A 16,033-nucleotide genomic window follows, 5' to 3' on the forward strand; every position below is an offset into this window, starting at 1 on the left:
AGAGCCTGCACTCAGATGTAGTCGCCATGAGACATAGATATATTTTTTTCAYACTTACTCAACTTACTTACTTACACCTTACTCTATTCTTAAGGGGTATTTACTTACCCTGTACTTTATTCTGGCAGCTTTTAAGGAACCCCCAAATTCTTCTTACTATGCTGGATGGATTCTGTTTTATGCAGCACTAGAGTTAGTCACAGCACTCCTCAGAGAGACGCATACAGCGGAWGGAGGGGGAAGAGAAGTTGAAGCAAGCTTCCCTCTATAAGGATAAAAGCCCCAAAGTACCCAAGTGCTGCAAGCATCCTAGCAATTACCTACTCTTCTTCCAAGGGCATTATCTGCTTTCCCACATAAGCTGCAGTTGAACATGCCTAATTCTCATCARCATTTCAGCAAGGTCAGGCTACTGCCCAGGGGTACAAGCAGCCACACTGTTGTCTCACTTCTTTTTTAAGACGTATGCTCTGTTTTATGATCTCTCCTATTGTCTTGGGRTCCTGTTCAACCACTTTCAGGCTAGGTGTTTAGTGAGCAAAGAAGAGCTACTGTTCTGCTTCAGAAGTTACAATGCAATATAAATGCAAGGATTACCACTACACAGAAGTTAAAGCGATAATATATACAAGGCAGTACTGAGTTCCCTAATGCATCTGTTTGCCTAGCCATAGCACAGCCTACAGAAACACAATGTTATTTTATAATGGAATCAAATCTAATTTTAGTCAAACTAGTGTCACTGCCCTTGACGTTGTTTTATTTCAAGATGTCTGAAAAGACCTTCCTTCTTTCCTATACATATCTGATGCTGAACTTTGCTGAAGAAAATGCAGGAAAGATGAAATTCACTCTTAAAACTGGAATCTAGCTGGAGAGCTGGAAAAAATGTTCATAGTCCCAAACAAAACTAGATGCTTCTTAACCCATACAGATGAAACCCTAGGGGCAGAATGCCATTAGATTAATGCAGAAGTTGCTGGGCTCTCTAGCTGCCTTCCCCACAGCTCTGTGGTGACGGAGGGAGGCAGCCGCGCYGCGAGGCAGCCACCGCCCCACGGGGAGTGGGCAGTAGCCTGGCTGTGGGGCGCCTTGCCCAGGCAGGGCGAGCCGGAGCCCCTTCTTGTTCCACCGCTTGAGCTCTGCACTACTCAGCTCACAGGGCAGAGGAGAGACAGACAGAGACAGACAGACAGAGACAGACAGACAGAGAAGCTGCAGACAGGCCACAAACCTGGCTCCCACACGTGAAGGCGAAGCAAGGGAGAGCCTTCATTCCACTTTCTGTAATTCCCATTGCCACAAATAAGCCGATACAGAGCAAGAACTAATGTGCAGCAGAGTGGCCCAGTTCCAGTCTCCCCTCGAGGAAGGGAAGGAGCGGAGCGTGGCCCTGAGTTGTTCTAGTTCATGCTTTGCTTATTAGGCTGATCCTTGCTGCTGCTCGTTAGAGCGCACTCTCACTGTCTAGCCCCATACGACTCCCTTCCCTTCCCTTCCCTCTTACACTTCTAACAGTTGTTAGCAGACACAGATCTGTAAGTGAAACCATCTCCATGTAAGGCACCCMATCCGTCACTGAGATGGACATCACAGAACATGAAGCAGCTTATCCAAAAATATCTGTAAATACAGAAATGTTTGATGCATCTTTGCCTTTCCATTATATTTAAGATGTTTAATATATTTATATTCACCCATTCCTTCTCATTTGATATCTGCAAGTAATTGCTCTCAGTGTAGCCAGTATTCACCCAAGCACAGCCAGGGAAGAAATAATYAGAAAGCATCAGATTCTTTTTGCAACTAGTATTTTGGACATATTTCCATCAGAGATTTCTCCCTTCCCCATGAAAACAGACACACATTCTCATTTAACAACTAATTGATTTATTTAACAATACAAATTTCTTTCTACTGCATGGTTTAGCAGAGAGAACTTGAGAAACAAAATTAGCTTCTTTTTTTTTAAAAGTTTAAATGTTTACACAAAACAACCTTTACTTCAGTAAATATAAAATTTACACACAAAAAAAACTACATTAAAAAAGAACAGATTCATGACAAACCAACAAAAAAAAAGGATGGGAATTCAGTGTAAAGGATCCAATTGCAAGGAAGGCAAGATGGGGCAACACTAACAAGGCATCCCACTTGTACACCTAGGTATTTTAAGTTGGAGGTACAATACAAAAACAAAATACATTAAAATTAGGATTMAAACCTTTATTGTTATACCATAATATATTATGATATAAATATCTGTAAATTCTGAAGGCAATATAGTTAACATGTGAAATACATAGTTTGCACTTCACTGGAAAGTCACTGGAGTGGTGTATGAGCACTGTGTAATATCGTAGTGCACTAACAGAGAGCAGTGAGCAGTCTTTAGATGTCCCACATAGATGTGATCGCCCCTTGTTTCTTTGCCAATMTGTGCTATTTCTCACTATGTTCAATGACAAAATGAGAAACTCTGGTCACCTTCAGCAGTGATTTCCAGCACTTCATCTCCTGGCATTAGACTGTTACCTGACTTAGGTGTATGGACCTGCCAGATCCCCTGTTTCTCATTCCCTTTTGCACTTTATAACCTGAACTCTAAAGCTATCTTGTAGCTATCAAGAGAGAGTGGCTTCTAGGTTGAGATATTTGGGATCCACAGTTCTTCAAGTCACCTTCAGCAATCTGTAGAAATATTTAAAGTAGGGTGGACAATTCATGCTCAAAGGCCATGTGATACARAGACAGATCTATATAGTGATGGCTAATTTTAATCTTTTAACAGTTTCTATTGCTTAGCATTCAGTTTTCATACAGTAAATGCACAGAGCATCTTATTGATGGAAGTGCTACAGAGTCTCCAAAAACACCAGGTGATAAGGGAGAGAGTAAAGTTTAAAATTAGTTGTAATTTTAAAAGTCTTTTAAAGGGATCAAAACTCTTTTGTATAATCAATATTGTGATTGGCAACCTACAAAAGCTTAAATTATAAAACTAGTAGTGACTCTAATTTTTAAACTGTATGTACTATAAAGCTGTATCTTTGTTACTTACAGATGTTACAAAATTTCCAAGGCAAAAAGGGAAGAGGGGGGGAAGAAAAAGTAGTTCAGAAGTCTTAAAGATTTCATTTTCACTAACAAAAGTTAATTTCCCCCCAAATTGTTTTATGTCATAAAATTTGATTAAATTTATTCTAATCCTTTCTTTTCTGAACAGATGATATCATGTTCAATCATACTTTGGAAGRCCATTTTCAATGGACAATCGTAATTCTCCAGATCAGCAAGTCAAACTTGCTCTAATCAGAAACAAAAGCACCAAACTATCTATAACTTTGCCCTAGTCCTGCAGAAAAAGTGTGTAGCAAGATTCAGGCATCCTATTATGACAGCAGAATTGGGCCTGAGGCAATCAGCTACAGTAACCTTAGGAGTAAGCATACACAATGCTCTCACTCCAACTTGAGAAAATGCTGAACAGTATGAAATTTAAGGAAATAGTAGAAATGACATTTGTTCTGTAAAAGAAAACTAGGGAAAATTTAAGCAATCCACAGGTGTGCATTAAACATTTAATAGCAAGTCTTTGCTTATGTATATTAATTTAAAGATTACCCACAGGGATCTGTGATACAATGGCCCTGCCTTGTTACTATAATTAAATTTATTCAAATATTAATTTAAAATAGGAAAACAAAGAAACTACTCCATGGGGAACATGTTTATTGTGTTTGAGATGATACACTGGGTGCTCTCTGAGCTACAAAGGGRAAAAGGAAATCCTTTCATTACAAACTGACAAAGGTAAAAGTTAAAACAGTTTTCACAACAGCATGTACCACATATYGGAAATAGATCTGGGTTTAATACAAATGACATAATTCCTAGTAATCTACAGCTACTTTTAATAACTTCATACAGATAATGAATTAGGCTAAAATGCACTATAATATTTGGTTGACTTCAGGAACAGTATCCTTAGTACATCACAAAATACATTTTGATATCCCAAAGAAGCAAGACTTGCAAGTAGGCATTTTAAACATAACTAATCTACAGCTACAAATTTCTACTCTTGATAGCATTTACCTTTTTGGGGAGGCAGTATCCCAGTCTTCAAAAGGATAAAAGCAGAGTAGAATCAGTATAACATATACACAGAAGTCCGTATTGTAAAGGCTATAAAGATTTGTTGCACACTGTAAAGTTGCCTTCTGCACCTTCACACTGCACAAGTAGTTTGTCATTTATGTTGCATATCTCTTGGTCCACTGTCTGGCTATCCTGTCATGTTCTGCTCTGTTGGTCAGATACTGAGTGGCTATGCTTCCAACCAAAGGATCAGCTGTAAAAGACAGGAGAAGATACTTGAGAAATCATTCCACAATAAAAAGGCATGATTTAAAAAAATGGAATCTATTCCAAAATATAGTCTTTGTTAGGCCAGCAAATGCTGAGAGGTGTAACGAGGCTCTTACCATACCAGACATTTCCAAGAGAAAACATACAAGGCACAATGAATAGGAAGAGATTTTAAYCTGTTTTGGTAATCTGCATTTTAGTATGTTAAAAAACAGGCAGATGCCTATGTTCAAAYGTTACAGGTGCTCTTTTCAGCCAAAACTTGACAAAAAGCATGGTAGGTAGTTTTGTAAGATCACCAGCAATTCAGGTGCCRTTTTGTCAGGCACAATTTGCTTGTATTTTCAAACAACAGATATTTTCAAACTACAAACCTGCCCCAAAAGTCTTTCATTTTTTAAAGACCTAATCTGCTMAAGGAGGGTAAACATCACCTGTACAGCCAGACATACTGCCAGCTGATGGTGACCAAACTACAGACAAGTAAAGCAGTTCCCTTGTAAGCTGCAGAAAAAAAGAACTTAACTTCAAAGAAATCAAGTCAGCAGAGTCTACTCTCTAGGGCTGGAAACCTCCATACACTGACTCCAGGATACATCCACCAGYCACGTCCTGCCTGAGGGAAACTGTRCTGTAACATGCAATATCTCAACCTCAGTTCTCTGGTTGTTCCCATCACAGAATATACTACAACCCTTCCTAGCCAGGCCCTGTGCTTTCCTTTAGAGGGACTGCTGGGTGCACTGGACATCCTGGCATCCTCCTGTCAYGGTGTTGGGACAAGACTAGAGCACTTAGGAACACATTTTTGAGGGCACTGAAGTTTTACTACAGCAAGAATCATCAAAATTTTGTATCAGACGTGCCAATCTGTTTCTCCTTGCTCCTTATCAGTCTTCTCTAAATGAATGCATCTTACCTCTCATTACCTCTCTGTTCCTATATTGACCACAGGCCATTAGCATTTATTTTATAATGATATTGGTCATACAGTTGCTGCTGTGAAACTTTACTGCTTCCAGTGAAGTTCYTCACCTCTCAGCAGGAATAAGAGCATCTCTCTGAAAATGGCAAACATTGTCTCCCTCACATTTGCAAGATTAAACATTTCAATTGCTGTCTTCAGAGAGGGGCTTCCTGCAGTCTCTTCCAGATTGAATGATTATGACTCAGTGAGGTCAGAGAACTCTTTTGCTTTCCTCAAACTCACTTGTTACAGCTTTTGGGATACAGACCTTCAATGGCAGCAACTTCATTTTTTTTGTACCACACCTTTGAAAAAATGGACTTAGCACTGTTTGCTTTCTGTTATGCCACAAAAGTGAAAAGAGCCTTTAAGTGTAGAACTGTATGCCAAAACAGGAGCATTTCATCCCTAAATTTAAAAATATTAGCTTTGATTTAATCTAAATACAATCAAACCTACAAATGATATATCATGTCAAATAATCCAAACAAAGGAGGTACGCTCGGAAAGTTCCTTACCAGGGTTGCAGTCTGTCAAAAGAGAACAAATAGACAGCAGAACCTTTGAAATAGTCAAAGCAGGGCTCCAGTTGTCTTTCAGAATATCCAAACAGATGACTCCCTGACTGTTGATGTTGCAGTGATAAATTCTGGTACGGAACGTAACCTGGAATTATCATGTAAGCGAGAGAAAAAAGTAACTAAATGTTGCCTAGGAATGCTGTCCCTCTTCTTGGAGTAGCAGAAGTGTATGCAGCACTCTCAGTTCTGCAAAACTTCTGCGGAGGCAACTCCTCTCTGTTCATTTTCTAAAATAATTCTATTTAAAAAAGTGCATATTTTAGTCGTGGTTACTTTTTAGGAGACCTACCACAGAAACCCTTCGTGCATAAATTCCTTTCACAGAGGCACTCTGTCTGGTAACCACAGAAATTAAGACCTACTTTGTCATACTGTACATTATTTAATGAAGATATTGAACTGCATGTCAAGAACTATCTTACCACAAACAAAATTTTATTACATTTATTGAAAGCAAAGAAGTAGACAGAATTTGCCCTGCTTATTCAGTCTTAGATTGATCTTTTCCTTACTTCCAAAAGCCTAAATATAAACCCTGAAAAGTAATATTTAAAACTAGAATAAGGTATTACTTTTGTTCAAATTAGCAAATAATTAAATTCTTTTAATACCTTTTATTAGGCAAGACATAATATACATCTAAAACAATGGTATCATACTGATACAATACTTGTTTTAAAATTATTTCAGATTAATATTGACAAACAATGAAAGAACAATTCTGCAAAATTAAGAAGTTAGAAATATTTAAAGTGCCATAATTACATAAAGCAGAATAAGATGAGCAAAATTTCATACCAATGCAAGGGGCAAAAAAAAAATCCATGAAATGTTTTCTGAAACCATGGAAAGTCGTAAAATGACCAAATCCACAAGACTTTCATGGAGAATTTGTCTAAAATTCTTCATCACTTCATTATAACAATTTTAAACTCACAAAATCTAATGTTCTCTGAGTTTGGAGAAGTGTGAAATATATAAAGGATATATTATTTTTTATGTTGCAGTGCATTAGGGAATGAAGAAAAAAGGTATTGGATTTATRATAACAACACTATTGCCCCAACTGCCACAAGTTAATAGGAAATACTGTGTGGCAGAACATATTTATTCTTTGTAAATGTCAGCAGTGCCCTTCTGGTATCATGGACAAGATTTGTAATTTGGCATGGCAGGGGGCAAGGGGGGCTCAGGAGGGAACAACCGTTAGCTTCCGTGGCATCTGTTAGTAAATTATGATTTCATAAATGTCCCTGCTAATTCTGAGCCAGGAAATAAGATTTAATTTAAGATTGGTTTCATTTTATGGAAAGAGCTTTTGCTTAAAAATGTTATCAAACCAGGCTGCTGATCTAACCAGTTGCACATACACTGACATTTTGCAATAATGAATGTCATCACAGTATTTTAGCCAACTTGAAGTCACGTATAACACTTCAGTTGTCTATCAAAACAAATTTATTTTTAGCCTCCTTTTACTTTGGTAACAATTACTGAAAAATATATAATACAGTCTCTGGCTTATAAGAGAGAAAAGATTACTACACATATTCTATCAGGTAGAATGAGAAGCAGGAGGCTAGGAAGGTTTGTAGTCTTTTCTATTAAAATTTGTTGTTTCAATCTTACTCATGATCAGAATTATCACTTCATTTATCACTTGGCAAAGCTTGGAAACCAGCATTGGTGTGGCAGGACCATAAGCAAACTTGATTTTCAGAAAGTGGTGAGCACTCACTCTTTACAAGTAATGTTCATGTACATATAAAAAAATTAAAAACACAATAAAACCTTTACCCTTACCTTTGGTGGCTTGAATGGATAGTCAGATGAAAATGTGATATCCAGAAAAAAAACACCTCCTTCATATACAGAACCTGGAGGTCCAAGTATAGTAGATCTCCATTCATAAATGTTATCTCCTTTAGGACCGGCGCTGTGTGAAGGAGAGAGAGGGAGAGAGAGAGAGTCAGGTGCACCTTTGAGACAGGTATTTTATGGATTTCCTTTTATATCTGTGTTTTGCTTAAAACTAACCACTTACATATCTTTAACATCTGCCTCATTTCCATCTGATTTCAATGGGTTCAATGTTTTAAATAGACATAACTGCTGGGCACTTTGCTGTCCCTGGGCTTTCATGCTTTGTAACATGTAGGAATGGAAAGGATTGACTATTGGACTATCACTGTCTGAAGCATATCCCAGCTCTGTTTTCTGATGGATTTGGTTGCTTCTGAGCTTTGACTTCTCTGGAGCTCTGTGGTCCTTCCCACGACAGTTTCAATGCACGAAAGCTGCTGCACATCACAACCACACTCACCTTCTCTGCGCACTGAACAGATTGTACCTTCATACGAAACCTAACCTACAAACATACTGATACACAGTGTGCCACTGATGGCCACTTTTCTTTTCTTTTTCTTTTTTTTTTTTTTAAACAGGCTGTAGAGTGGTATGTTACCCATTCACTGTGTAGATTCACATTTCCTGTTCACTACACAAACAGGAAAATGGCGTGGGGAGACTGAGCGAAGTAACCTGGGATAGTCTCAGTTTCTGAGACATCATAATTAATGCTATTAGAGCACAGTAACCATCTAAACTCACACAAAATCAAGTCTCAGTGTAAACACTAAACTACCTTTCCACAAAAAAAGGTCCAGAATCTGCTCCGTTCCAACCTGACTGCTATGGAAAATAACACTGCTGAGCTCACGGAGGCACTGTGGCTTCACCACATCCCACAGACAGGTCACTAACCAGGTGCAGTGTAGAAGCACCTTTCAATCGCCCTCTGCCTCAGCAGGCTCTCCAGCACTACATACAACTCGCACACATGTGGTCCTCTGTGGTTACAGCAACTGGCACTGAAAACTGTCACATCTCACTGCACGTGAAGCAGGTGACAGGCATGGTACTAAGCCGTGGCCAGGGACCTTGCAGTTTCTGGCACTGCTCAGCATGGCTCAGAGCCTTCCTATAAGCTTTCCTAGTGTTAAGGCTCTGCCTGTGTCATGTCACCTAATCTACTTGTTCTGCATATGTCTGCGGCTTATACCATGGTGTGTTGGACGTTCATCTTTACTATGTAGCCAAACACATGGAGACATTCATCAGAGATGAGGAACATGAGCAGCCTGCACTATGCATCTGCAATTCCCATGTCAAAAATSTGGCCATATTCAAGAAACAGCCAAAAGCTGATTTTGATTATGAATTCCCTTTCAGTTCGTAATTTCCCAAAATGTTTTTTATTTTGTGACTGTTTCATGTACCAAATGTTTAAACGGTTGCAGACCTTTTCTTAACAGGACAAGAATAATTATGAATTCTGGCTAACATCCTTTTTAATTAAAAACAAAAAATTATTTGTGGAACTGCAGCTATTTTTCCTTTTGCCAAAATGAAAGTAGATAGCAGCCATGTGCTAGCTTCAGAGAACAGCCAAAGAAGAAAAATTAAATGTGATGTTAAATAAGTTTGGGCCTAAAATCACTGCTTTTATCTTTCTATTTGCAATGCATGCACAAAAGGGGAAAGAAAAACTGTAGATAAATTTTAGAGAAAAAGGGAAAATCCACAGGCAAGGAGGTCCATTTTTTATAATGTAATGATCTGTTTGTACCCTCCGTCACTCTAGTAGATAATAATCCATTCATGCTCTCTAAAAAGCAATTAGTGTAAGAACTGAAAATATTGGGGGAATAATGCTAATATTTAAAACCCACATAGGCCATCAAAATGTTTTAATTAATTCTTGACATTCATCAAGCTTATAGCTAATTAGTATTAAGCTTGGAAACCAAATTTCTGTGAAGCAATTCAATTTCTGCATTAGATGTCCTAATGAGTGCTTTATAGTTTAACGTAGAGGTTAGTGTTCTTGCCTCATGTGTCAGCTACCTTTCTTCCATACACCTTTAATGGCTGGATGCAATTCAATCAGATTAATGAAATAGCTGAATTAAATTAGTGACATATTTCAGCCCAGTGAATCAGTCACCATTAAGTGCAGCTATAGCATCTAGTCCTGTGCCAAACTATCTGGTAATCACTCATCAAGTCAGCACAAGGGCATCTATCAGTTAACAGCCAGAAGCTAAGTGCAATAACTCTCTGCCTATTATTATCTACTATCATCTTCTATGCTACTGTTAGCAATATATAAAAGGATAAGGCTGTAATGTGAGAAGAGGAATTCATACCCATGTAAGAGGAAGAAAATGCTGTGTTCAAAACCCCTATTACCACTGGGAAAGGACTGCTGCAGTATCAAAGTAATATAATGCTGTAATAATAAACGCACTCAGGTAAAGGCACAAATTGTTAAATTGAAAGGTTGGCCATTTCATTACATCTGATTGAGGTTTGTGAAATACCTATTTTAACAGCTGAAGTGTTGTCTCACTTTCCAGTGGTGCAAGAGCTCCCCTGCTTCATTAACAACTTGAAAATCCCGGTAATTACCACATTATGGGTATGTAGAAACAAGAGATTAAAGAGCAGAGACAAGACATCACACTTGGCTGTTACCACTTGCACATTTCCGCGGCAGACCGTATTCAGACAGCCATCCCCTACTTTGCATTTTGTATACGTACTGAGGCCATCTTTTGGGGAAGCTGACGAAACAGCACTTGTCTCTCTCAGAACCTCTCTAAGGCCCAGCAAAACAGAACAGCTCTAGTGACAGCAGCTCCAGCTTCCGCAGTGCTTCCCACAAGGAAAGGGCAGTGGGCTTACACTGACCGGGGCAACTGCAGAGAAGAGCAGAAAGAGCAGTCCTGACTCAGCGAGCCCACAGGAAGGCTCCTACCCATCGGCAGGCCAGCGCTGCAGCCTCGCTCAGGGCTTTGGCTCTCCACCACCACAGTGCACCGGGCAGGACGCCACAGGCAGCGGACTCCCACTCCTTAAGGCAAACCCAACTTGTTCACTCCCACTCAGGACAGCGACAACCAAGGGTTGAAAACTGGGAACAGGGAAGCATTAGTCTGTCTCATTTTCTATCTCATTGATGCCTTACACCCAACAAACTACACTCTCCTCGTGTTAAGCGCTGAAGAGGCTGGCTCGGGAAGTGGTTCTAGGGACTACATTTTCAAAGGTTATTCATAGATGTTCTCCTGCTTTCAAGAGGATCACTCTCCTATTTAAATTTGTGTGTGGGCTTAAAATATCTCACCTTAAATCTTTCCAGCTGTGGGGAGTAACAGCCTATGAGTCTCACTGTCTGCCACACTGAACAGAATATCCCAGGCAGAGCACTACAATGGGGAATTTCCACATTTTTTTTCCTTTCCTTTTTCTTCATCATTGGAAGACCCAGCTCTTCCTGATTTCCTTAAGAGAGTCAATGTGAATGAAGAATCCTCCTCTATTCAATCCATTAAAACAAAAAATCCTGACAGAGCCACAAATCTGATGATGACTTAAATATTCTGGCTACACAGCATACCTGTGCAGTTAATTGCTACTAGCCTGCTGCTCTATTAAATTAGCTTATAGAACATCCCAAATTTAGTAAAGACACTATCGGTATATTCTCAAAGAAAAGAATCACCTGGAATGCTTTGTTTTTAAAAATATGGGATAAAAAAACCTCAGAYAACATAAAGCAATTCATTTGAAATGACAAAAATACTCTTTATAAAATTGAGATGTTTTTACTTAACACATAAAAACTGCATTGACTTTTTAATAAATTACATAAATTGACAGAATAATGCTAACAGGCTACATCTGCTTCCTAAGTAAATATTCATTATGCTGCTTTGATGAGGGAGATACACCTGATCAAGATGAGACAAAGGACTTGCAGCAGCATTCTGTACAAGCTGGTCAGCTGAACAGATTTAATTTACAAGTGTGACTTCAGATGGAGAATTTGAGAAGACATGAGGTTAAACACTAGGAGACTACAGGTCACATCAGATTCTTTAAACCTAACACTACTGAGTCCAGAGTCTTATGTTTCAGGAAGATGAAGAATGGCTTTTCCAGCACAGTGATAATGGAAGCAGTGGCATTTACACCACCAAGAAGTTTGGTAGACTCCTGACATGGTTTGTTACAGAAATCAGAATTCAGTATTTGTTACAATCACTAAATCAAAATGCATTAAAACTGTCCATATGGAACAAGCTGCTGGATGAGAAACTAGGACAAGAAATTTCCAGTCTACATGATCTTTGCAGCCTGCTACTTTCTGCACTCACTAAATACACTTCTACTGTCAACAGCACTCCTCTAAAACACAGTGCTCTAAATTCAATGACAGAATGTAACTTCATAGTACTGAGACTGTGATGATTAAAAAGAAAAGTGTGAAGGAAAATGTAATTTAGCTATCTTTGATGTAAACTCTGTGTTATTCTTTATTATGAGACACAATTTGGGTCTGTAACAGGTTATAACTGAGGAAAAAAAATCTTTTTTTTAGGAAGCTTCCTGACAGTGAAATCTGTCAAACTGTGAAATAATCTTATAAGAAATGTGGCTGGTACCATAAAACTAAGGGTACTTGTCTATATCCCAACATGACCAGCAGGGATGCTAAGTACTGACTTATGTGGTAGATTCCCAACACGTGCAAATCCCAACATATCAGAAAACTCCATCAGAGGAGTGAATGACCCCTGAATGACTATATTCTGGATGACCAAATATTTTTCTATGTTCTCCTTTCAAAGACCCCACCCTTCAGACTGATCACCCTTCAGGCTCCCCAGCTAGGTATCATAAAGACAGCAGCTTACAAATCACATGGGATACACAGACCAAGAGCTATGCAGGAAGAACAGTCTCCCTAAATGTCTATCTTCATATATAGTTCAGCAAAAGTGGAATTCCAAAAGCTCTTCATAGACCACTCAACCACAATGACTCTACTGCAATAATTAATTATAATTTATACAGCAATGTAAATGAAGGCAATGTTTTACTAAAGGAGTAAGTTAACTTTTTCTGTTTTTCTTAACTCAACTGTAGGTACTGAGGAAAGGAGCAATTAATGTCTGCGCTTAAATATATTCCACAATTATGTACTTGAAAAATTCAGCTCATAAAGCTACATTCTGAGGTGTGCAAAATCCACAATACAGCTTCAGGAATAAAATTTTACAAAGCCTGCTATAAAAAAAGCACTTAGCACAATACCAGTGTGAAAGGCATTGTTTTGGACAGTAAAGTCTCAGTTAACGTTCTTGGATGATGTTCTAGGTTGGCATAATCCCACTAGAGGCTAATAGGGCTGCAACATATCTGGCTAGGACACACAACTCAGGAAAATACACAGATCGAATCTGCAGTGAGTCTACTACCTGCCTCATCATCTAAGCATTGATGAACTCATCTCTAGTGGAAGGAGAAACCCCCAGGCTCACACACAGAGGGCTCTTCTGCGTGAGGAAGTTAGCACAGAGGCAAGGACTCCCAGCACCAACCATGTTGGGTACCTAGTGTGGATGCTGACATTTGTATCCTAGACCTCCTGAAAAATCAGTGTAAAGAGATCAGCAACTCTCTGAAGTTCAGTCAGCATCTAAATACTATTTCAAGACAATACTATCTTGAAGAAAATTTGCCATTACTTTTTTTAAAACCTCCCTTTCCAGTTTTGGAGGCTCTCTTTTGTACTTTTGGTTACAAWCCTCAAGAAATGAAATGAACATTAATTAAAAAACATATTTTGGTGACTTTCAGTCCTGAAGCCTTGAAAAACAAGCAAGCATGGACAGTGATTTCCATTTTTTTTTTTTTATTTTTAGCACCTAGTTTACATGGCTTTCATGAGTATTTACTCTCAAAATCCATATTAATAGCGGCAGTGCCTAAGCATCTACACTTACAGAATATCAATGGCAAGTTCTCTATACTCAAAAAGTATACTGTTATCACTGGTGAGAGCCTCAAATGTAGCCCTAATTTTTGGATTATAGCATTTTGCTGGGGTAGGATACATGTGGATTGTCTACAGCAATACACCAAATTCATCTTGAAAATGCTTTTTGATAAGGTACTTGCTATTATTAAGGTTTCCAGGTTATGTGCAATTTCTTACAAGGAAATAGTTTCAGTCTATTGTGTTCTTTATATAGCTTTAACTGTTATTACTTTATCTGCCACTAAACTATCTCCTATGTCTGTTTGGTGAAAAAGAAAGGTTATTTACTACTTCTAAAACATCCGTAAAGGCTGTAGTAATTGAAGATACATGGAGTTCACTGTACAAACCTTTGCTTCTGTCACTGTTGAAAAAAAGCCTATTTTTAACTCATGGATCCCTTGCTAATTCAGCCAGTTGTGAAGTGGTACCGGACTTGTGCCTGAGGCCATGGTTTGATGCAACAGTAAATTCAACTTGAATTCCTACTACTAGATCAAAAACTGTACGGCTGCTCAAAGCAAAGTGCTGATCCAATATAAACTAACTTTGCCAAATCATGTATGTTCCAAAAATATCAATGAATTAGCTTCATAACACACCAGGCTTTATGCTTATTCAGGTATCATTAATCCTCCAGCAGCCAGCATAAAGAGGGCATAAACTTCACATTGCATGGTCCAGCTTAGAAATGTAATCAAGTGATCATATTTGGTTCATGTCAAGTTGTATTATTAGGGGAATCTAATGGTGTGCAGATCCAGTATTAATCCCCTGAAAGACTCCAGATTGTAATGTCTTAGACAATTAAAACCTTTAGCACAAAGCTTGTCTTTAGTAGAATATACACTGTTGTTACTGAAGACAGCCAGATAAATTGTTTGATAATTCCATCAATGCTGTAGTATGTTGATACCCAAGTAATGTATTTTGTAAAGCTGCTCTTTTTTCCACTGCCAAAAGCCTCATTAGCTATGTTTACTGCTACAATAGCTCAACTTTACTTTCCTATTTGTATTCACATTAGTTCCCAAGACCTTTTTTTGCTACTGTTAGAAATTGCCATCCATTTTCCAGAACAAACATATCYAATTCATGGATGCAGAATTCCTGCAATTTTTCTTTTGAAAAAAATAACTATCCCCAGAATGTAGTTTGATAAACTGCAACAAGAAATACTGAAATTAAGCCAGGTAACAGAACTTGTTAGATCATATTTTGTCCATGCTCTTGACAGAGAAGTTGCAAATAAACATACACTGCACAGACAATACACAGGAGGTTTACCAAATATGACTTGTTTTTGAAAAAAAAGAGAAATCACAGGACTCAAAGGCATGAACAAAGCTCTTGCTAAACACTAGATTTATTTTAAAATATACTGAAATCTGCATATCCCTTCCATATGCAAACACTACAAAATAACCTTTTATATACTCCCTATTAAAAAAACAAACAAACTTGGTTAGTAAGTAAAGGAAAACATTTCCTGCTGCTTCAACATGTGTTCACAGTAACACATTCATAATTTAGGATAAAATAAGAGAGCGGTTCTTGTGTCTACTTGTCATCACAACTGAAACACTAGTAGCACTAGTGGTAAAATGGGTACTACTTTCTTGCTATCAATATAAACCTCAATTTGTACTAAAGCAAAATGACTGTCGCTTAAAGAAATTTGTCTGCCAGGTATACAGTTCACATTTCCTTCCATTCAGAATTACTTATTGAGGTACCTGTACTTAGCAAACAAGGCAATTTCTGCATTTCCTTCTATGAGAGAGACTCTTTCTCAACTCCCTAACACAAATAAAACTAATTTGAGACCCATGCAAATTTTTTTCTTCGGTCTGTTATAAGCTCGATAGCAGCAATCCCTACTGAAAGAATCACACAGTACCTGAGGAAGCATAGKTTAAGTTACCTGCCCACAGATACACAAAATCTACCAAAGGCAAAGAGATGAAAGCACTGGCTGATATTGCTGTAAACTGTTAAAATCTGTGAGGACAATAATGGGACAATTTAAACCCATGCAGAAGAAAATATGTAGAGATCTATGGTCTATCTAAAAGTTCACATAATTACCTCCACAGTACTTACAATTATCATAATTTTATTCTGAAAACTATCTATGGTTCTTATTACTGTACACTCTGATTGTTTTATATTCTTCAACAGGTGTGTCATCAAAACCCCTATGATAAACAAAATTACACCCATTTT

The 16,033-nt window shown here is 38.1% G+C and overlaps 1 protein-coding gene across 1 annotated transcript in view; it reads right to left on the reverse strand.

The window, feature by feature from the left end:
• Positions 1-3,715: 3,715 nt before the first annotated feature.
• Positions 3,716-16,033, reverse strand: part of UBE2E3 (ubiquitin conjugating enzyme E2 E3) — a 52,970-nt gene continuing 40,652 nt past the window's right edge. Inside the window, exons 3-5 of the mRNA XM_085322013.1 lie at positions 7,723-7,855; positions 5,857-6,004; positions 3,716-4,354 (exon numbers count right to left, since the gene is read on the reverse strand). Of these exons, the coding sequence (XP_085178139.1) occupies positions 4,257-4,354; positions 5,857-6,004; positions 7,723-7,855 (379 nt within the window). The 3' untranslated portion in view covers positions 3,716-4,256. The remainder of the gene's footprint in view (positions 4,355-5,856; positions 6,005-7,722; positions 7,856-16,033) is intronic.

This window comes from Rhea americana, unplaced genomic scaffold (assembly GCF_003343005.1).
Source record: "Rhea americana isolate MKP2758 unplaced genomic scaffold, rheAme1 scaffold_12, whole genome shotgun sequence".
Taxonomy (NCBI): Eukaryota; Metazoa; Chordata; class Aves; order Rheiformes; family Rheidae; genus Rhea; species Rhea americana.